Source organism: Alexandromys fortis, unplaced genomic scaffold, assembly GCF_014885135.2.
Source record: "Alexandromys fortis isolate MF-2015 unplaced genomic scaffold, M_Fortis_MF-2015_v1.1 scaffold_227, whole genome shotgun sequence".
Classification (NCBI taxonomy): Eukaryota; Metazoa; Chordata; class Mammalia; order Rodentia; family Cricetidae; genus Alexandromys; species Alexandromys fortis.
Window position 1 is genome coordinate 2194504 of NW_026068109.1, and position 22196 is coordinate 2216699.

At 46.3% G+C, this 22196-nt stretch overlaps 1 protein-coding gene across 1 annotated transcript in view; it reads left to right on the forward strand.

Annotated features, from left to right (window-relative positions):
* The window catches only part of Arpc1a (actin related protein 2/3 complex subunit 1A), a 29567-nt gene extending 9310 nt beyond the window's left edge, over positions 1-20257 (forward strand). The window contains exons 2-10 of the mRNA XM_050124400.1: positions 2502-2595; positions 3163-3267; positions 6645-6867; positions 7767-7874; positions 12563-12775; positions 16070-16145; positions 16317-16510; positions 18450-18540; positions 19871-20257. Of these exons, the coding sequence (XP_049980357.1) occupies positions 2532-2595; positions 3163-3267; positions 6645-6867; positions 7767-7874; positions 12563-12775; positions 16070-16145; positions 16317-16510; positions 18450-18540; positions 19871-19909 (1113 nt within the window). The 5' untranslated portion in view covers positions 2502-2531 and the 3' untranslated portion in view covers positions 19910-20257. The remainder of the gene's footprint in view (positions 1-2501; positions 2596-3162; positions 3268-6644; positions 6868-7766; positions 7875-12562; positions 12776-16069; positions 16146-16316; positions 16511-18449; positions 18541-19870) is intronic.
* The last annotated feature ends 1939 nt before the right edge of the window (positions 20258-22196 follow it).

Genomic DNA, 22196 nt, shown 5'->3' on the forward strand with positions numbered 1-22196 from the left:
CTATGAAGTGCAATTTGCTTTCTAGAACATGAGAAAGGAAAAATGCAGTAAGTATTTCACTCTTTTCTCCTTTTTCCTTTAGTTTTTTTGAGACAGTCTCACGTAGCTTAGGCTGACCTTGTAGTTGCTGTATTGCTGTTAATTGAATTCCTGATCCTTTTGTCTCCACCTCCAGAGTGTTGGTTTTTACAGATGTGCACTACCACATCCAACAAAATATCTTCACACTTGAGTAGAGTGTGTGAGGTGAAGATAGATAGCAGATGTTTTTTAGTTTTGACCTTTGGGTTCCTTGAGCAGAGTCTTCCGGCCACAGGCACTCATTTTTGCTGATCACGTTTACCTGTTGTTTGCCTCACAACCTTCTGATGTCCCTTCCATTCATTTTCTGCTGGTGTCAGAATTCCTATCTCACTGGACTTGGTGGCACGTGCCTGCAATTCTTCCAGCATTCCGGAAGCTAAGGCAGGAGGGTTGTTAATTGAAAGCCAGCCTGGGCTACATAGTAAGACCCTATCTCAAATGAAAATATATTAATCACAGCATTTAGGAGGCAGAGGAAGGAGGATCTCTATGAGTTTGAGTCCAGCCTGTTCTACATAGTGAGTTCCAGAACAACCAAGGCTATGTAATAAGAAGAAAGGCCATTTCATCACAAACAGGCGATCACTTTATCTCCTGACAGATAAGACTTGTTCTTACCTAAGGCAGTACCATTATCATAGCTAGGAAATTAAAATAATTTCATGCTGTTATATAATAATTGAGCTCAAATTCAAACTTGTTACACAGCACATGTCTTTTATGGTTATTTTTAAACATACCAATTATCATCAACTGTCTTTTTATGAAATTTGATTTTCATAGCTCTTTTGAAAGCTAGTACAGACTCTTTTCTGCCTCCCAAGTTCTGGGATAGCAGCTGTTTGATGCCATACCTGGCCATGTTGCCTTTTAAGATAACCCAGGAAGTTGTTCTCTAGTGGGCATCATCTCTGGGAATGTTAATCTAGAGAGAGAAAGAGAGGCAGAGACAGAGTGTGTGAGTATGTTTGTGTGTGTGTGCGCACGTGTGCGTGTGCGTGTGTGTGTGTGTGTGTGTGTGCAATCTTGGGAATGTGCCAAGGCATGCCAGAAGTCAAAGGGCAGCCTTGGGTGTCAGTCCTCACCTTCCACCTTGTTTGAGGAGAGTCTCCTGCCTCCACCTCCTATCTCTCTGTAGGGTCACTGGGACCACAGAGACATGATCTTCTGTTTCCAGCTTTCCTGAGCCTTTGGGGATTGGAGCTCAGGTCATCTGGCTTATACAGCAAGCGCTTTAACTGCTGAGCAGCTCCAGTGACCTCCATTGTTTTTACTTTGTTTCTCGGTGCTGTTTAATGACTCTTTCCCCCTTTATCTCCTGTAAACTGAAAATGAGATCCAGAGCTTGATTGGATTTAGAGTAAATATGTTTGGCATATTTACTTCATAGTTTCATAGCTGGGTTAATGGTCTTCCAAAGTTTATCTAGGATGGTCCTGTCACGTCTTGTTATACCAACTGACTTACTGACTGACTTTCTTTTATGGCAGAGTCTTACTCTGTAGCCCAGGCTATCCTGGAACTCACTATGTAGAACAAGCTGGCCTTGAACTTCCGGAGTTCCTCTTGCCCTGCTTTCTGAGTGCTCTGGACTAAGTGTGCCACCACTCTTGGTCAGATTTATTTTTATTTTACAATTATTTGTATTGTATGTCTCTGGGGGTCTGTCCTTGTGAGTGCAGGTGCCTGTGGAGATCAGAAGAGGGTATCAGATCCCCTGAAACTGAAGTTACAGGTGGTTGTGAGCTGTTCATTGTGGGTACTGGGATTTGACTCTGGTTTTCTATAATAGCAATATGCATTCCTAACCACAGAGCCATCTCTTCAGCCCCCATTCTTCTTCCTTTCTTCAGTGGGGTTTGCATCCAGAGCCTTCCACATTCTAGGCAAGCATTATCCCGTGGAGCTACACATACCCCCAGTCCTTTCCATCTTGATTATCTGTTTTGTTCTTACAAGTACCCTGGTGTGGATGACAAGTTAAAATCATTGTTTTCAAGTTATGTGCTGGTCACGTTCCAGAAGGACTGTCGAATTAGATTGCTCTGCTCCCATTTGTAGTTCAAGGTTTGATCACTTGGTCAAGGTGACGACTCCCAGATTTCTTTATTGTGAAGGCATGTTTCCCTTGTAATTAGTAAGTGCCGTGTGGAGTGGGAGTTTGAGACTGATTATCCCACCCACTCTGTCACAGTCTTTAACCTGTGATTTCAGAGTCCGTTGATGACCCTTGAGAATAAATTCCACACTGGCGGTTATGGAGCTGGTTCCTAGTTATGGAATTAATGTTTGCATTGAGATTGACTCTAATGGGAGATCAATATTGTATTGAGCCCCAAATAGTTTGGGTTCCTCTGACAACTTAAACACTTGTAGTATGACATTTTAAGTATCTTCTTTCCTGTTGCTTAATACAGCTTTCTGACTTTTGAAAACACTTAAGAATCATGTCTCTGCATCAGTTTCTGCTAGAGCCAATCACCTGTCACGCCTGGAACAGGGATCGTACCCGTAAGTGTACTTTCAATTTGCTGCTGCTTGGCAGGGGGGGGGGGGGAGGGGGTTAGGGTGTCTGGACCCCAGAGGTGGTGTGTCTTACCACCCTTTTTGTTTTTTTTAATGAGACAGGGTCTATCAATGAACTTGGAGCACTTCAGTTTGGCTAGCTGGCTTGCCCATGGCCACTGAGATCCAGGTGTTCTGTCTGTCCCACCACCCCACTGCAGTGCTGAAGTTGTAGACATATGCTGCTAGACCCAGATTTTACATGGATTTTGGGGATCAAACTCAGGTCCTCCCGCTTATATGGCAAGCACATACCATCTGAGTTATATCTGTAGCCCCTCATTTTGCTTCTGTGTGCATTTTGGTTGTGGTAGCTCAGGCCTGAAATCCCAACACTTGGAAAGCTGATGCAGGAGTTCGGGTCTTGCCTGGACTGTGTGTATGAAAAAAAGAAGAAACCAGGACCTAGCTCAGTAGTAGGTCCTTGCAGTTTGATCCTCTGGATTCCAACTCAAGTGCCGCAGATAATAACAACAGATGGCTGAGTGTTAACAGTTTGACTTTTTTCCACAGAGATTGCCCTTAGCCCCAATAATCATGAAGTGCACATCTACAAGAAGAATGGGAGCCAGTGGACGAAAGCTCATGAGCTGAAGGAACATAATGGACACATCACAGGTAATGCAGCTGCTGACTCAGTGCTGTTTCCAAACGAAGCCCTCTCCTGTGTAAGTAAAGACACATCAAGTTAAGTGGGCCATCGCATTTCAAGCCCCAGAGTGACTGACTTCTCTTTCCTTTCCTTCCTCTTTCTTTTCTTTTCTTTTCCCTCCTTTCCTCCCTTCCTTCCTTCTCCCCTCCTTCCTTTCCTCTCTCCCTCCCTCCTTAGCTCCCTCCCTATCTTTCTTTTTTTTCAGGTTTTGTTTTGTTTTGTTTGTTCTTTGTTTATTTGTTTATTTATTTATTATGTATACAACATTCTGTCTATGTGTATGCCTGCAGGCCAGAAGAGGGCACCAGAACTCATTACAGATGGTTGTGAGCCACTATGTGGTTGCTGGGAATTGAACTCAGGATCTTAGGAAGAACAGGCAGTGATCTTAACCTCTGAGCCATCTCTCCAGCCCCTCTCAGGTTTTTTTTTTTAGACAGGTTCTCTATATGTAGTCCTGTCTTGGAACTCACTTATATAGAACAGGCTGGTCTTGAACCTACAGAGATTGGCCTGAGTCCTGGAATTAAAGGCAGCTGGCTAAGTTGTTCTTTATAGAATATTTGAGGGGAAAAAATAGTAACCTTAATTATATGCTTCTTGTGGCCCAGGTGGTAGATAGCTCTCATGTAGTATATAGAGCACCGAACCTGCTGTGCAGATGGGATGAGCCAGGAAAGCCAGGGCTAGACCCTATGAAGTGTGAGAACCAAGGAAAGTTGAGGTTAACTGTCTTTGCTGTGGGACACACCTTCCTTTGTATTGTTTTAGAAGCCAGAACAACTTTCCAAAATACTGAACGAGGCTGGTGAGCAGCCTTGGAGAGTAAAAGCATCTGTTGCCACAGGTTCAATCCTGGTACCCGCTAGGAAGAGAACTAACTCCCACCAGTTGTCATCTGACCTCTGTGTGTGCCATGACAGCACAAGCGCATATGTACACACTCTGAATAGATGTAATCAAAGTTGTTCAAATTGAAGCAGGAGTGGTGTAGCAAACACCCATGTCAGATTACCTCCACGACGGTTAACAGATTCTCCTGTATGAAGAAATGTCTTTGCTTCTGTACCAGAACATTTAAAAGAGATACAGGAATAAGGAAAGAGGTGAAGTCCTCTTGTGTGTGGTCTTTTCTGCTTTCCCAGAAGACCATCTATGACTTGTTCTGACATCATCCAGGTGTGTTGTACATGTGTGTGCTCATACATTCAGGGCATGAAACTGTCCTGCAGCCACTGAACGATTCATTGCCTATAGATTGCTCCTATATTTGTCTTCCTTTCTGAGAGGTGTAGCACTTGGGAGGTGGAGGCAGGAAGACAAGGTCATCCTTAGATATATAAGGAAGTTTGAGGCCAGCCTGGGCTACATGAGACTGTCTTATACTCATTAGCTTAAAGTTATTCTTGCCCAGATCAGAAAAACAAACAACAACAAAATAACAACTTAGCAAAATAACAACTTAGCATGTTTTTACCTTCTTTATCCATGGAAGTTGTTCAGCATAGGGCTAGAGAGAAGGCTCAGTAGATAAAAGTGCCTGCCACAAAAGCACAAACGTGAGAGTTTGAATCCTCAGAAGGCAGGTGTGGGAAGTGGGCTAGACAGGCAGATCCCCAGCCAGCTGGCCAGTCTAGCTGAAACAGTGAGCTTCAGGTTCAGGGAAAAGTCCTATTTCAAAAAAATAGAGGAAGAGCAGTAAAGGAAGATGCCCAAAGTTGACCTCTGGCCTCCATGCACATGCACAAACACAGGTGTCCAGCATCCCCATCGTGCTTCCTAACCATGCTTCCTGCTCTACTGGGTGATTAGTATGTGATGCTCCTGAGCATTGGAGCTTCGCGTGTCATCTGTCCATGACGTTGTTTCTAGTAGAGTTGGACTCTAGGTTCCGTTACCAATGGCTTTATACTTAACGCATAAGGACACTCAGTTTGAATTTTAGCATCAAGAAATATTTTTAAATGAGAAAAGACAAAGATGAAAGGACCCTTTCCACCTTCCTCTCAAAATTTTTGAAATATTCATAACTTTTCTCCCTATGTCTTTTGAGGTCCTTTGAACTTGGACCCATTTTCTGATAGCATCTTTTAAATCTGAAGAACTTGGAAAAGTCTAAATATACCTCTAACGGACTCCAGGATTAACAGTGTTTTCTCAGCCAGGCGGTGGTGGCACACGAGCAGGAGGATCTCTGTGAGTTCGAGGCCAGCCTGGTCTACAAGAGCTAGTTCCAGGGCAGGCAACAAAGTGACGAAAAACCTGTCTGGAAAAACCAAAAACACACACACAAAAAAAAAAAAACAGTGTTCTCTCGGACTGTCAGCCCTTCGTAGAACAGAATGGCAGCGTTCTGGCGTGTTCTCGGGGTTAACAACTTGATCACCACTCTTTTTTGTTTGTTTGTTTTTGCTTTTGTTTTGCACAGGGTCTCACTCCCTAGATGGCCAGGAACTCTTAAGAGATCTGCCTGTCTCTGCCTTCTGTGTGCTGGAGTTTAAGTCTTGTGCCACTACACCTGGATGCTCAGCTACTTAAAAACATTTTTATAGACTAAGAAGACTCAGGGGATAAAGTGTGAGGCCTGGAATTCAGGTCCTCAGAACCCACAGAATGCTGGGCAGGCTGCTGCCCATAATCCTAGCTCTGAAGGAAAGAGTCGTGCTTGCCAGCACAAGCTACGTAATTAGACCATCAGGAACTGACCACCTATGAGTTTAGTGAGATCCTGCCTCATAAATAAAGGTAGAGAATGTTCAAGATGACTACTTCAGGCCTCCACAGGCACATGGAACATGTTCAAAGACGTATGCAAAAACAAAGCAAACCCAAAACTATTTTATTATAGAAATCTTTTTTATCACAGTTTTTAATTAATTAAATTTTTCTAATTTATGTCCCAACAGCAGTTTCTCCTCCCTTCTCTCCTCCTGTTCCCTCCCTGCTTATTATAGAAATCTAAAGTGATTTAAAAAGAGAAGTGGCTAGGCATTGTGGCACCTATAGTCCAACTCTAGGAGGCAGAGGCAGAAGGGTCAGGAGTTTAAAAGTATCCTCAGCTTCATAGTGAGTTCAAGGCCAGTCTTGGCTTCTTGACACCCTGTCCCAAAAGAAACACAAAAATCCCCAGTTCTGTTCTAGCTGGCTTTGTAAGGATCCCGAGTCCTCCTGGACACCTGAGAGGGAAACAGCCTTGGTTTTCTGTGAGATGATAGCTGTAGATGGGAGAGACATGGGAGGAAACCAACAAGCCCAGTGCTACGCCATATCCAGTTCTCACTGCCAACCGTCCAGTCCCTTGTCATTGGCCGGGTGCAGCAAGTGACCTGTGCCTCACTTGCAGGTATTGACTGGGCTCCTAAGAGCGACCGTATCGTCACCTGTGGGGCAGACCGGAACGCCTACGTCTGGAGTCAGAAAGACGGCATCTGGAAGCCTACCCTGGTGATCCTGAGGATTAACCGCGCAGCCACTTTTGTGAAGTGGTCCCCACTGGAGAATAAGTTTGCTGTGGGAAGTGGGGCCCGACTCATCTCTGTTTGTTACTTTGAGTCTGAAAATGACTGGTGAGCAACATTGTGCCTTCTCTTTCCTCTCTGTATAGCCCATACTTGGATGGCTGTGCTCTTGGGACTCGTTAAGGCTCTAAGCTTCACTGCAGTGGCCCCTCTCTGGCCGGAAAGTAGTTTCTCCCTTTGAATTCCTCCTCCCAGAATAAATGCTGTTCCTCCTATGCACACGACTTAGTTCCGACATCTTTTCTTTTAATCTTCCTTTTCCCCCTCTTCTCCTTCCCTTCCCTTTTTACTTCCCTACTTCCTTTTTTCTATTACTTCCTCCCTCCCTCCTTCAGTTTCTTCATTTCCATCCTTCCCATTCCTGCCCCCAACTTTTTTAAATAGGAAATTTAATTATATAGGAAACATATCCTCCTGGCTGAGTTTCGACCACAGCAACTGTTTAATGTTGTGTTCCTTGAGAGATTGTCCCCTATGTAGGTAAATTAGACCGTACTGCCATCTCAGATGTGGTCTTTGAAAATAAGTTGTGTATTTTGTGACGTTTCATCAGGCCACGTGCGGTGCACACACCTGTAATCCTAGCATTCAGGAATTTGAGGCCAGTCTGAGCTATGTAGCAAGTTCAAGGTCAGTCTGAACTTTGTAGGGAAGCTCTTGTCTAACAAAGAGCAAGCACGTGGATTGTAGTTAGCCCATAAAAAAGGACTCAGGTATATATCAAAGGACATCAGAGAAATCATTAGAACATTAAAAATAATTGGGCTTACAGAACTTATTTCAATAAATGTAGCTAACATTTCTTGTGGATTCCAGAATTTAAGCTATATTTATAAATGTATATATAGTTTAGCTATTCGATTTGAATAGGGTTTATTGGGTGGCTTGGAAAATGTTACAATTTTTGTTTGTGAGGACAGTGTAAACTAGTTTTTCTCTTTTCTTAGGTGGGTGAGCAAGCACATTAAGAAGCCAATTCGTTCCACAGTCCTCAGCTTGGACTGGCATCCCAACAATGTTTTGCTGGCTGCAGGCTCATGTGACTTCAAGTGCAGGTGGGGATAAGTGAACACTGAGACTTTGCTTTGACAAGTGTCCGTGGGGTTCCTTTCTTCCCAAGGCTCTATAATAGCACTGTGAGGGACTCAATAATGAGGGGAACTGTGGGCTGGAAAAGGAGCTGGGGGTTGGGGGGGTGGCTCAGCAGGAGAGTGCTTGCATAGCTTTTACAAAACTCTAGGTCCCATCCCCCAGCACTTTGTAAGCCAGGCATGATGCTGCACGTCTGTAACCCCAGCAGTCTGGATGTAGAGGCATGGAGATCAGAGGTTCATGGTCATCCTTAGCTACATAGTGAGTTTGAGGCCAGCCTAGGCTGTATGAGACCCCATCTCAAGAAAGAGAGGGAAGGAGATGGAGGAAAGCAAGCAGGTGAGCTAGTGAACTGATGCATAGTGATTAAAAGAACAAGTAGCAGAGGCAGTGATGGATGTGGCCCTGGAATAAGCAGGGGCTGCAGCAGGTCAGCCAGGCCAGACTCTTTAGGCAGAGTGTCAGTAGTTCCAAGTACAGGAGTAACCCGTGCTGTGTCCATCTGTCTGTCTCTCTCTTTCAGCCTGTCTTTCTCATTTTTATTTTTTAAATAGATTCATTTCATTTATCTGTATACATATATGTACGCGTGTCTGGCAAAAGCCAGAAGAGGATTGCACAGGATCTAGAGTTATAGGTAGTTGTCAGTCCCTGATACAGATGCTGAGAACCCAACTCCAGTCCTCTTCAAGAGCAGCAGGTGGGGCTGGAGAGATGGCTCAGAGGTTAAGAGAACTGACTGCTGTTCCGGAGATCCTGAGTTCAATTCCCAGCAACCACATGATGGCTCACACCCATCTATAATGAGATCTGGTGCCCAGAACACTATATACATAATAAATAAATTAAAAAAAAAGAGCAGCAGGTGCTCTTCACCACTGGGCCATTTCCCCAGCCCCATTTCTTGTCTTGTCTTGTTTTGTTTTAAAAGATTTAATTATTTAGTATGTATAGTGTTCTATCTGCAGTTAGGCATTCAGGCCAGAAGAGGGTGCCAGGTCTCATTACGGATGGTTGTCAGTCACCATACAGTTGCTGGGGATTGAACTCAGGACCTCTGAAGAGCAGCCAGTGCTCTTAACTGCTGAGCCATCTCTTCAGCCCTTATTCCTCAGTTTTTGATGGGACAAGAAGTTTGAAACATGGACTTGTGTAGCCTCTGTTGCTCTGGAGCGCATCATCCTTCTTTGCCTTCCCCTTGTGCTGAATTACGAGCTGCACCTTCGTGCCTGCCAGCCCATTTTTCTTGACCACAGTTTCAAACCCCCCTCCCTTTTATTTTTTTATTTATTTTTATTTTTATTTTTTTTGGTTTATTGAGACAAGTACCTCTGACTGTCCTAGAATTCACTTTATAAACCAGGCTGGCCTCAAACTCAGAGACATCCACCTGCCTCTGCCTTCCGAGACTAAAGGTGTGAGCCACCACCACCCAGCCATTTCCTCATTTTGTATCCCAGACCACAGACTACAAAGTGAACCTGAGATTAACCAAATGTCCTGAATCATGAACATTGTGCTGCTGAGCTGTTACTGCACTGGCTTTTCCAGTTACAGTGTATGTCATTAGCCTGTGGCTAGGGGGGATGGAATTGCTTTTTGAAAGTTGTTCTTTGCCAGGCAGTGGTGACGCACACCTTTAATCCCAGCACTCGAGAGGCAGAGGCGGGCAGATCTCTGTGAATTCGAGGCCAGCCTGGTCTACAGAGCAGGTTCCAGGACAGCCAGTGCTGTTACATAGAGAAACCCTGTCTTGAAAAACTTAAAAAAAAGAGAAAAGAAAAAGAAAAGAAAAAAAGGATTATCAGGGGACATTTTTCTTAGCAAAAAGAAAAAAGCAAATAATTACTGTTTTGTGTTGACTCTTGGGTGGCAAAGTTGAGACACACCCATGTTCAGTACCTATGTGAAAAATTTCTAGAAAACTTGGCCAGAGATTTATATTTTAAAATAATAGGGTTTAATTACAAAACAAAACAGAAAACAGGGCTGGGGTGTGACTCAGTGGTGGAGCCCCTGCTCAGAATCCCCCAGTGAGGAGCTGGAGTGTGGCTCAGTGGTAGAGGACCTGCCTAGAATCCCCCAGTGAGGAGCTGGGGTGTGGCTCAGTGGTAGAGCACCTGCCTAGAATCCCCCAGTGAGGAGCTGGGGTGTGGCTCAGTGGTAGAGCCCCTGCCTGGCATGTAGCAAAGCTCAAAGCCCAGTCTTCAGCACTGCCATAAAGAAAAGAAAAAAACAAAGATGGCGTTAGAGTAGTCTAGGAACTTTATGTTCAGGAATTTGTTAGCTGTTATTTATACAGAGTCATCCTAGCTCCCTTGGAAAACAAGACAAGATCGTACTGTCTGGACGTGTTGGCAGGTGACTACAACTCCACACAGGAGATGATGTCCTTACCCTTCTAGAGCCTCAGCTGCCACTGTCAATCTGGAGTTGGGCTTAGGGGAACAGAGTTCTTTTGGGCAGTCTTAAGATGTAGTTTGCCCCTCCTAGCTAGGCTACCTTTGACTTCTGGTCTTCTGCTTTAGCCTCCTGAGGCTGGAGTTATGGGCGGGCACTTACCACACAGGCTCAGATGTTTTATTAAGAGAAGAGGGGTCAGGAGAGCCTGGAAGGCAGATTCCAGCTGTTCTTTGTTATTAGTAGCCCTAAAAGTCCAGCTCTCAAGGCTACTCCCAGGGTTTGAAGAAAAGTTCCACAGTGTAGCAGAACTAAACTTAAACGTTTTTCTATCTGAGTGATAAGGAATAAATTCACACACATGCTGTTTGGTCATGTTCTTTATCTTTCTGTCCTTTAATTTTCTTCTAATTCTTTCTAGTTCTCCTTTGTTCCAATTCTTTCTTGCTTCTTTGTTCACCTAGCTTAAATACATTTTTTTTACAGGAGGCTTGAGGCAATAAGAAAAAAGTTACAAAAATTATATGTCATTGGTCATAGCATATTCCTTGGGTAAATGAAAAGGACAGAGCTGTTTACCATGGCAGCACAAGGTTTCATGGGTTTTGGGGTAAGACTTTGACTGGAGGCTAGGTGCGACATGCTGCAAGACATAGTTCTTCCTCAGCCAGACTTGGCAAGAAAAGAATTTGCATGATTTTTTAGGTTGCTTTTTGTTAATAACCTTGGTTCAACATCTGCAACTCTGGCCTTGTGTATATCTGTAAACTTTTTAACTTATGATCTGTTTACAGAAACAGTCTAGTTTGAACTTTCTCTGAGGTAAAAATGAGTTAATTATGTATAGTTTGAGTAAAAGGAACAAAGCAGACTTAAGTGTCTTACAATTCTCGTGGGACAATAGATCTAGTGAAGCATATTTTAGTATATTTTCTATATATCAGAACCATACAGTTAATGAGAAGTCATCTTCCTGACCATCCACAGATATATGTGCCCATAATATTGAGATGCAGTCATGAGATTACATATACATATTACGTGAGATTGCATACTACAGTGCAAGTATTGGGAAGACACCAAAGCTGCTTTTGCACATGTAAAATTACAGACAGGAGCAACAGTTTCCAGAGTCAGTGGTCCTGCGAGCCTTGCCTGAATGGGATTCTCCTCCATCAGAGGATCATTCCTCTGGTGGGTTGACCTCTGAACACTAGCTGTCACCTGCTGTATATTCCCATGGCCTCTGATACTTTGCCCCTCCCCTTCCTAAGTCTGGGCTAACACACATTACATACAGCTGTGGGGAACTAGAGACAAGGAGTTGGAAAGAGACTGAGGAGGACTTCGGCTGTAAAAACTCCACGTTTTATTTGTCTCTGTGTGGTATATGCATGTGTTCATGTGGGCACATATGTGGAGACCAGAGTTAACTTCAATTACTGTCCTCTCTCTCCACCTTATTTTTCGAGTCAAAGTCTCTCACTGAACTGAGTGTTTTCTGTTTCAGCTAGACTGAGCCTCCAGGATCTGTTTGTACCCTGCTCAGTGCTTGGGTTACATACAGATGCATGCTGCCATACCCAGCTTTCTATGTGGGTGATGAGGATCCGAACTTAACGTTCTCATACTTGTTCAGCAAGCACTTTACTGATTGATCGTCTCCCTGGCTCCCCCCACCCCCACCCCTGAGTACTGATATTAAAGATATGCCCTGCTCAGTTTACCAGCTCATTCATCTGTCTTTAAGTGAGTTGATATCTGGCTTGTTTAGGGTAGCAGCAGCTTCCTCTCCTTCCACTGACTGTGCTGAGGCTGGTGCTGTGGGAGGCAGCAAAGGGTGCTTTGCTGTGAGTACAGTCTGACGTGAGTGAGAGCAATACCTCCTCACTGTGGCTATCAGCCCCTCAACCCTTCTGTGTCTGGAGACACTTGTGGATCTGAACTTAACCATTGTGTCTTGTTCCCCTCCGTTCTGCATTGCCTCCAGTAGCTGCCAGTGGCCCTTTATTTCTTTTTTTAAAAATAATTTATTATGTATACAGTGTTCTGCCAGCGTGTATGTCTGCATGCCAGAATAAGGCACCAGATCTCATTACAGATGGTGTGAGTCACCACGTGGTTACTGGGAGTTGAACTTGGGACCTCTGGAAGAGCAACCAGTGCTCTTACCCTCTGAGCCATCTCTCCAGCTCCATATTCACACATTTTCATTTGTTTTTTTCTTTATTTCCTATGTTTTGAACAACAGAGTGTTTTCTGCCTACATCAAAGAGGTGGATGAGAAGCCAGCCAGCACTCCCTGGGGCAGCAAGATGCCTTTTGGTCAGCTGATGTCTGAATTTGGTGGCAGTGGCACCGGCGGCTGGGTGCATGGGGTCAGCTTCTCTGCCAGTGGGAGCCGCCTGGCCTGGGTCAGCCATGACAGCACTGTGTCCGTTGCTGATGCTTCAAAAAGTGTGCAGTGAGTATTTGCCTTGCAGGTGGAAGGTGGAACATTCCATAAAAGCTCTCAGCAGCACACTGAGGCCGCTTTCCTAGTATCTTTTGAGCACCTCAACAGCTGTAGCTGCCTTTAAAGTTATAGGCAGGCGTTAAATACCTGTTGGGAGACTTTAAGGAGTTGGGAATTCCTTCCAGGAACACTTCTTGGTAAAAGTACTGGTAGTGTCCCTTTGAAGACCCTCCTGGTGTGCTGTTAACAAGGGTGCCTTTGGAATAGCCAGGTTATTCTGTGTCTTGTGAGCCTTTACTAGGGGAGATGTGAACAAGTACCTCCTCACCTGAGGCAGTGTGCATACAGCAACCAAAGGACGATCCTACTGAGGTCCAGCTTCCCAGGCAGTGAGCTTCCTGGGCTTAGGCACAGAGCATGGGCGACTCCAAAGCAGATAACAACACTCAGCAGTCTCATCTGCCAGGGATGACTTGTCCATAGAGGCATAGATGGGATTCCCCCACTTTACCTAGCCCTCCACACTCAGTACACTCTAGCCTCTCCCTAGACTACCTGCAGTTAGGGCAGAATTGCATACAGCTAGCTGAGAGGCACAAGATAGAGCAGCTGGAACCCCAGGTGAGGGTCCCGTAACTCTGCCCCCTCCTAAGAGGCAGTACCAACAGGCTTGACCTTGAGGGTCTCTGGAAAATAGTCACAGATTCTCTGATGAAGATGAAGGCTGTTAGGCTTGGAAGACAGCATTAATAAGTCTGTGAATGTTTCCTAATGTCAGTGTTACCTACCAATTTTAAGGGAAATCCCAATGAGGTATGGTGGCACATACTTAAAGCACTCAGGAGGTAGAGGCAGGAGGATGAGTGCAAGGCCAGCCTGGGTTACTTACTGAGACCCTTTCTCAGTAAACAGGGCTGAGTCTGATGAACCTGCGTGGTATGCACACACCTTCAATTCCTTTCCCTTACACCACCCAAAAAATAGAAAGGCGATCCATTCTTATTCCACACGGTTGGAGAACAATGCTGCCTTCATGCTATTTGGGAAGTCTGCTGGAAGAACCCGAATTGCAATGACTCATTCATGAGGGAGTCGCCCCCTCATCCTTGAAGCACTATCAGATATGGGAGTAAAAGTTTGCTCAGTAGCAGAGGAAGAAGCCTGGAGATTCCTCTTAGGAATCCATTCCTTGCTGTGAGTCCTTCCCCATGGTAGCTGAGGAAAGTTCATTGTGACAGTCTCCAGACTGGCCACTCTGTGTCATGGGGGGAGGCACAAAACATGACATTGCAGAGGTGACATTTTCTCTCCTAAGCTGATTACTTTAGGAATTCTTTTGTGAAAGCTCACCCTTATTAAAAATAATGTTTGGAACTCGCTATGTATCCTGGACTGGTGTCAAGCTTATGATCCTCCTGCCTTAGCCTCACAAATAAATGTAGTTTTTTTTTTAAATATATATATTTATTATGTATAGAGTGTTCTGTCTGCATATATGCCTGCAGGCCAGAAGAGGGCACCAGATCTCATTACAGATGGTTGTGAACCACCATGTGGTTGCTGGGAATTGAACTCAGGACCTCTGGAAGAGCTGTCAGTGCTCTTACCCTCTGAGCCATCTCTCCAACCCTAAATGTAGTTTTATAAGCCAGGCATGGTGGTACTAGCCTTGAATTCCAGCATTCAGGAAGCTGAGGCAGGAGGGTCATGAGTTTGAGGCCAGCCAGGGCTATCTTAAAGACTCTGAAAACACCAAACATGTGAAACTGGGGAGATGGCTCAGTGGGTAAAGGTGACTGATGAGCTGGGTTTGGTCCCTGGAGTCCATCCACTTCATGGAGGAAGAGACTGACTACCACAAGTTGTCCTATCACTGCACACATTCTATGATGCGCATGCACTCAAATATGCATACATATGTGCATTCGCATTTAGTCTTTTTTTCTTTGGGTGGTATTTAATGGCAGTGCTGGTTCTGGATTGGCTGTTGAAGCACTGCGGCTCTCAGCACTTGTTACTGTTGTGTGTCTCCTCTGCACTCATTCTCACTAGTAAGCTGAATGTTTGAGCTCTGTCCACTCCACCCCTCCCCTTCTCTAGTGTAAATATGCCACAGCTTGAGCTTCTGATAATGTATTAGTCCTTTAATTCTGTAGCAGCTTGATTAAGGGGCCTCCTGAGACACAAGCACTTAGCTGTTTCTATGGGGTATGTGGATGTGTTCTGGGACAGGGTCTTTTTGAGCCAGGCTGTCCTCAAGCTCACTATGGCATTTAGACTGGGCTGTCACCCCAGGTCCACCTGCATCTGCCTCCCAAATGCTAGTATTATAGGTGTGTACCAGCCGCCTTTCCAAAATGCATCCTGTAGCCTGGGGATATGACTCAGAGGGTAAGAGCCATTTACAAGGACCTGAGTTTAAATTCCCAACACCCATGTAAAAGTCAGTCATGACCATGTGCCTGTGACCACAGCATTGAGGGCAGAGGCAGACAGACCCTGGGAATTTGCTGGCCAGCCTGTAAGCCAAAACATTGAGCTTCTGGTTCAGTGAGAGATACTTCCAGAGGGTTTCAGACAGAAGAAGAGTGATAGAGCAGGACATCAGGTGCCCTGCCCTGGCTGCCACATGCTCCAGCTTTCACGTTTACAGTAGGAACATTTATCACTAGGTGTTTTTCTGCCACAGCTGGTTATGCACATCTGTACATGTGTGTACACACACACAAGGCTGTTGAGTGTGAGCTGGCTAAGATGAAGAATCATCTCATAGCGGTGGCTCTCACAGGACATGGCTGCCAGCAGGGGTCTCTGTAGTGCCAGCACCAGACTGCACTCACCAGCAGGAATGACGGCAAGAGCTGTGGTGGGTAAGAAAGGAAAAGCCATTGTAGGCAGAGGCAATGGTCAGACCCAAGGTTTGAGGACTTCAAACCTTGGATGGACAAGGCAGAAAGGAAGGACTCCTTGGGGGCCATGAATAGCAACGCCTTAGCAACGGGCAGGGCAAAGGCTAGAGAGAGCCAGTCCTTGACTTTTATCTGATTGATTGATAGAGAGCTAGGGGTCAAACCAGGGCCTTGCACGTGTTATATTCCCAGCCTCAAGGCCTCAGTTTCTGAAGGTCACTTTGGGGTCACCTCATGCTTAAGATTCCTGCAAGGAGAGGTCAGGGGGCTCTTTTTAGAGAAGTGTTGGCTGGTACAGCAGAAACCACTGTGAGAATGGGGTCTTTGTTGTCCTCTGTCTGTGAAGAAGCCATGGGCTGTGGTTCCCCAGTGTAAAAAGTGTTCTTGTGTTCAGGGTTTCTACTCTGAAAACGGAGTTCCTGCCACTGCTGAGTGTGTCGTTCGTCTCAGAGAACAGCGTTGTGGCCGCTGTAAGTATCTGTTGTCCTTGCAGTGTGCCATGTGCATCTCCAAGCCAGGAATAATGCATGCTCTGTGGCAGGCACAGAGCATACCCCTTCAGAGAAAGAGTGGCTAGGAGCACTCTGCTGGGGTTGGCAGGTGGACAGGGGCTCTCTGGACTGACTAACCTTCCATTTCAGGGCCACGACTGCTGCCCGATGCTATTTAACTATGACGACCGTGGCTGTTTGACCTTTGTGTCCAAGCTAGACGTCCCAAAACAGAGCATCCAGCGCAACATGTCTGCCATGGAACGCTTCCGCAACATGGACAAGAGAGCCACAACTGAGGACCGCAACACAGCCTTGGAGACGCTGCACCAGAACAGCATCACGTAGGTGTCACCAGCTGCCTGGAGCTAGGGCACTGGACTTCTGTAAAGAGGTGGCTGGCCAAGGTGCCCACTCCTTGTCATTTCATTACAGAAGCCCTCTGTGCTGCAAGCCCCAGCTCCCTGAAGGAATGAGGGCAGTGCTAAACCTGTGCCTCCCACCTAAGGGCTTATTGTAACAGAGAAGAGTTGGCTGGACGTGGTACCCAGGCCTTTAATCCCTCCATTAGGAGGCAGAGGCAGGTGTGAATCTGTGAATTCAAGACCAGCCTGGTCTACATAGCCTACATAGTGAGTTCCAGGCGAGCCAAGACTGCATGGTGAAACCCTGTCTCAGCAACAAAAAGTGAGCTGCCACCACCTCATCATTGTGCCTTCAAGATGCAGTTAGCACCAGGCATGCAGAAGGAGGAGTGTGACCCTATCAGAGAAGGCCTGGCTGGCTAGTTAGTAGTCTCCCAATGTGTGTGGGAGGTAGGTTCATGCTGGGTGTGGTGGCACAGGCCTGTAGTCCCAATACCTTGGGAGGCTGAGGCAAGAGTGCCAACAAGATGGCTCAGTGGATAAAGGTGCTTGCTGCCAAGCCTGACAGATTGAGTATGCTCCCAGAACCTACATGGCAAAAGGAGAGCACCGACTCCCAGAAGTTGTCCTCTGCCATCCATGCACACAGGCAGTTAGCTGAAGAAGTAGTAACACGTGTAAAGCCATCCCAAGCTCCTAGCTGCACACATAGCCCTTTGCTGTAGTGTACAGTGTCCTTAGAGGGCAGACTCTCGTCTGGACATTTGAGACGGGAGAGAAGCTGCATCTTGGAAGGTTTCCACATGATTAGCTCACGTAAGTTGTTTCCCTTATCTGCTGGGCTCTGCTGGAATCTGGAGGAGTGACTGCCTGCTGCTGGCGTTGTGATGAATCAATTTATTTGTGTATTCTTTGGTGTTTAGGACTTGGGACTGCACTCAGGACCTAGGACTTGCTAGGCAAGCACTCCACTACCAAGGCACAGCACCTGCCCTTATAAAGAGAGATTTAAAATGCAAGGGAGGCGTTGGGCCTTGTGCCCTGGCTGTCCTGGAAGGTTGATTTGAAAGGGCTTGTTGGAGACCAGTTGGCTTCAGTCCTGCTCTGGTCACGCCTGTATCTGAAAAATCAAAACAGTTCCTTACATCTGCATCACTACTGAGTCCCTGCCCTGTTGTACCCATCACATGCTGTGAGGTCACTGTCTGACCTTCTGGTTTCCTCTTTCAATTTTTGCCTTTCTCTGACATTCAGTAACAAAACCACCCCCCCCACACACACACACACAACCTATACAGCACCTTGGCTGGCCTGGAGCTTGCTTTGTAGACCAGGCTGGTCTGTAATTCACATATCTGATGACCTCTGTCTTTTGAGTGCTAGGATTAAAGGCATGTGCTAACATGTGCTCCCCCCCACCCCCCGTTTTTGACGTAGGATTTCATGTAGCTTAGGTTGGTCTCAGACTCACTAAATAGGCTGGGGTAGGGGATTGGGGAGAATAGGTGGGTAGAGGATTGCTGTGTTACTGAGGATAACCTTAAACTTATCTTCTACCTCTACCTTCCAAGTGCTAGGGTACATAGGCATAGGCATGTACCAACATACACAATTGATGTTAATGGTGATCTAACCAGTACCTCTGCCAACTGAGCCACATCTCAAGCTAGTGAGGGCCCTCACCTCCTCCTGTTTTGAGACAGGGTCTTGCTATGTCACCTTGATGAATCTTGAATTTGAGCCCAGCTATCTTTGGGATATTTTGACTCTGACTGTTATGGCCCAATGCCCATGGACATGTTACAATTTGAGAGTAAGGAGTGAGTGCATTTCCTTCAGTGGGCCTTACAGTAAGTGAAGAGGGTTGGGCTCGCTTCCACGCAGACCTCACAGTCTCTTGGTTTTGCTTTTCTTTTAGTCAGGTGTCTATTTATGAGGTGGACAAACAAGACTGTCGAAAATTTTGCACTACTGGCATCGATGGAGCCATGACAATTTGGGATTTCAAGGTATTTCTTCTTGGTACTGGTTTATGCAGCATTGGGAATGGAACCCAGGGCCTCACACTTATTAGGAGAGCTCTCTTCTACTGGACTACCCTAGCCCTTGATTTCCAAGGGTTTCTACTCTACATGATTGTGCTCAAACTCTTCCTAAAAGAAAGATTTCTTCCTTCAGTGTATGGAAGCAGCACTGGCCCCAGATCTTTAAGCATGAGGGGGACCACCATTCCTAGTGGGTGGTTGATGTCTCCTAAATAGTATTTGATTTCAAGAAACCTTGAATGCCATTGTTGAGACAGGCCCTGTGCTGGCCACTAGCTTACGTTTCTATGTGTAGACAGGTTTTCATAGTTTACAGAAATTTATTTAATAAATACAACTAGAATGGAGCTCATTCCTGTAATACCTACACTTGGGAAGCTGAGGTAGAAGGATTGTTTTGAATTTGATGCCAGTCTGTGCTAGAGAATAAGACCTTGCTCCCCCGGCCCCTAAATAATGCAGTGAGCTGAGAAGATGGAACATAGACACACACACACACACACAACCACACACAATGTGTGGTAGTGCAAGAATAGTATAGGGGTCTAGAGTGATGGCTCAGCAGTTAATACCACTTGCTTAGGACTCAGGGTTCATTTCCCAGCACCCACATGGCAGTTCACAACCAAATGTAACTCTAGTTCTAGCATCCAGTGCCCTCTTCTGACCTCCACAGACATCAGGCACACATGTGACAAACATACATGCATTCAGGCAAACATTATACACATAAAAATACATAAGTGAAAAAAAAAATACATAAGTGAATCTTTGAAAAAAAGTACGTAGTGATGCACATTTTTAATCCCAGCACTCAGGAGTCAGAAGCAGGTGGATCTCTGTGAATTTGAATTCAGCTTGGCCTGGTCACAGAGTGAGTTCAGGACAGCCAGTACTATACAGAGAAACCCTGTATCAAAAGCCGGGCGGTGGTGGCGCACGCCTTTAATCCCAGCACTTGGGAGGTAGAGGCAGGCGGATCTCTGTGAGTTCAGACCAGCCTGGTCTACAAGAGCTAGTTCCAGGACAGGCTCCAAAAACCACAGAGAAACCCTGTCTCGAAAAACAAAAAAAAAAAAAAGAAAAAAAAGAGAGAGAGAGAGAAAGGAGCGAGATGGTGTGAGCCCATTGGAAACAGAGATGTCCAGGCCTGGGGAAGCCTGGAGCCAAGGTCTGGAGAGTAGAGGATGAGGAAGGTCGCTTGTGTACCTACCAGGGAGGGGTGCAGCAGTGTGGCACCTCAGGAAACGGGCAGCAAATCCTCAGGACTGACCAATGTTCTGCTTTTCTCAAGACTCTGGAGTCTTCCATCCAGGGCCTCCGGATAATGTGAATCTGTGTGAGCCTCTGCCATCCAGCACGAGGAACAGACGGGGATGCGCACACTCTGCCGTTGGCACGCTGGTGAGGACCGCCGGCCCATGGAAACACTGTCAAACTATCAAGCAACTAGCGTGTGTTCGTGTGGATGTTGTGGGTGAAGTGTGGGTTTAAAGACAGCAGGGGTTTCTTTTTTGTTTTTTCTTTCTTTTCATTTTGTTTTGATTTTGCTATCTCATTCCATTTTTGACCAAAGCTTCTCTTTAAGTAGTTTATTATGGAAGATTGTCACACTAACTTAAAGGGTAAGGGAAGTGTGTGTTGTCTGCTAAAAAATTAAAAACCCAAGTGTGCAAATGTGTTTTGATTTTTTTTTTTTTTTTTCCCCTTCATACTATCTGTTAGTGGAACAGATCCATTCATTTTTAGGGTCAGGCCCTAGACCTCAGGTCCTAAAACTGCACTGTCCTCTACAACATTCAACCAGGGAGAAGTAGTTATTGAGGGCTGAGACAGGAGGATTGCAAGTTCAAGGTACAAAAACAAACAGTGTATCATGTCTCACAGGAGACAGAGTTGTCTGTTCTGGAAACACAGCATCCCTTCTGCAAATTGGTGCCCAGGACCCTATACTGGATAGCTGAAGAGCCGTGGAGCATCCTTCCTCCTCTGCTGGGCAGAGCCAGTTAGAGGCTGCTCTGGAGACTGTGGCTTAGCCAGGTTCTTTCCTGTGCTCCACCCATGAGCAGAGAAAAGGGGGCCGCTGCCATCTTGGCTTAGAGATCCCTATGTCCAGCCTGAGCTATTTCCATCCTAACTCAGTATCACATTTGATGGGGCAAGACTACGGATCATTCTAGATGCAAATCTAAATGAGTGGCAGGATCACTTGTGGGGTGGAGGCAGGAGGATTGCCACAAATTTGAGATTGCTCTGGTCTACATAGGTTCTGGGCCAGCCAAGACTACATATTAAGATCCTGTCTCCCAACACCAAAATCAGTGCATGAATCTGGAGCAGCGTAGTGTGACCATCTCGTCATTCCACTGCACAGGGCAAGCCAGACAGGCACTAAACAGGGTCTCGTGTAGCCCAGGCTGGCCTGGAACTCCCTATGCAAGCAGGAATAACCTTGAAGAACTGTGGTTTGCACCTCCAGAGTTGTAAGGTGTGCTCCGTGGTGCTGAGAATGGAATCTAGGACCCTGTGTGTGCCAGGCCAGCACTCTTCCAACTGGGCCACAGCCCCAGGCCTCTGGGCGGCAGTTTGCTCTCTGTTGGGGACTGGCTAGCAAGGGTCTAAGAATGTTAAGAAATTTGAAAGAAAATGACCCTTTTGATGACACATGGCAGACCTTATTATCTCCAAGAGAGGGCGTGGCAGCAGCACCTGGGAGCTGGCCTGTTGGCCCTGCATCAGTCGCCCCTGACATCAGGAACTCCGTCAACACGGCCTTGTGTGCTTGAATATGCCAAGGTAGGTGCTGAGTGCGCACAAGACCTCTATGGTTGCTGTTCCCAATACACGTGAGGGCTGACAAAACTCAAGTGCACCGGAGGAAGTGAATAACCAGAACCCCAGCAGTAACCACTGTGCATGCTCCCCACTGGGCAAGGCTAGGCATCCTCCTGCCTCAGCCTCCCGAGTGCTCACCACCACACCAGGCTTTGGACCTTCCTAAGGAACACACTTTGAAGGGTTTCATTCTAGACTTGAGTTTCTCAATTGTCAGTGTACTGTTCTGACTGAGAAGGTGGGTGTGCAGCTGAGTGCCCTTGAGAGCTGGGCTGGGATGCCATGGCTGCTGGTGGCCATGCCCCCTCTGGACCTTTGGCCTTGGGTGGACAGAAGTTTCTCTTCTGCTGACAGTTGTCTGACCTCAATCGCTTGCTCTGACCCTTGAAACAAAAGGGAGCTGCTGTGGAAGGCCTCCCACTACCTTCTTGGCCAGTCCAGTCCACTGTGCAGGAGGCAGCAAGGCGGGTGGGGGTGGGGTGAGAGCCAGCACGTGCTAATGGACGATGCTGTAGCAGCCCCACCTGCTCCCTCTTCCTAAGTGCACATGAGGCTGCATTTTTTGGAAACCAGAGATGCAGAAAAAATAGAGCAGGTCATCATCATTCCCAAGGCACTGTGCAGATTCCTGGAAGAGACAGAAAGCTGTCCAAGATGGAGTCTCCCGAGCTCCTCCCCACCAAAGACTTGCTTCATTAGAAGTCCTAAAGCTCCCCCTCTGGTGCCCATGTCAGGATAACCCCAGCACCAGGGAGCTTGAGGCAGGAGGATTTTGAATTCTGAGA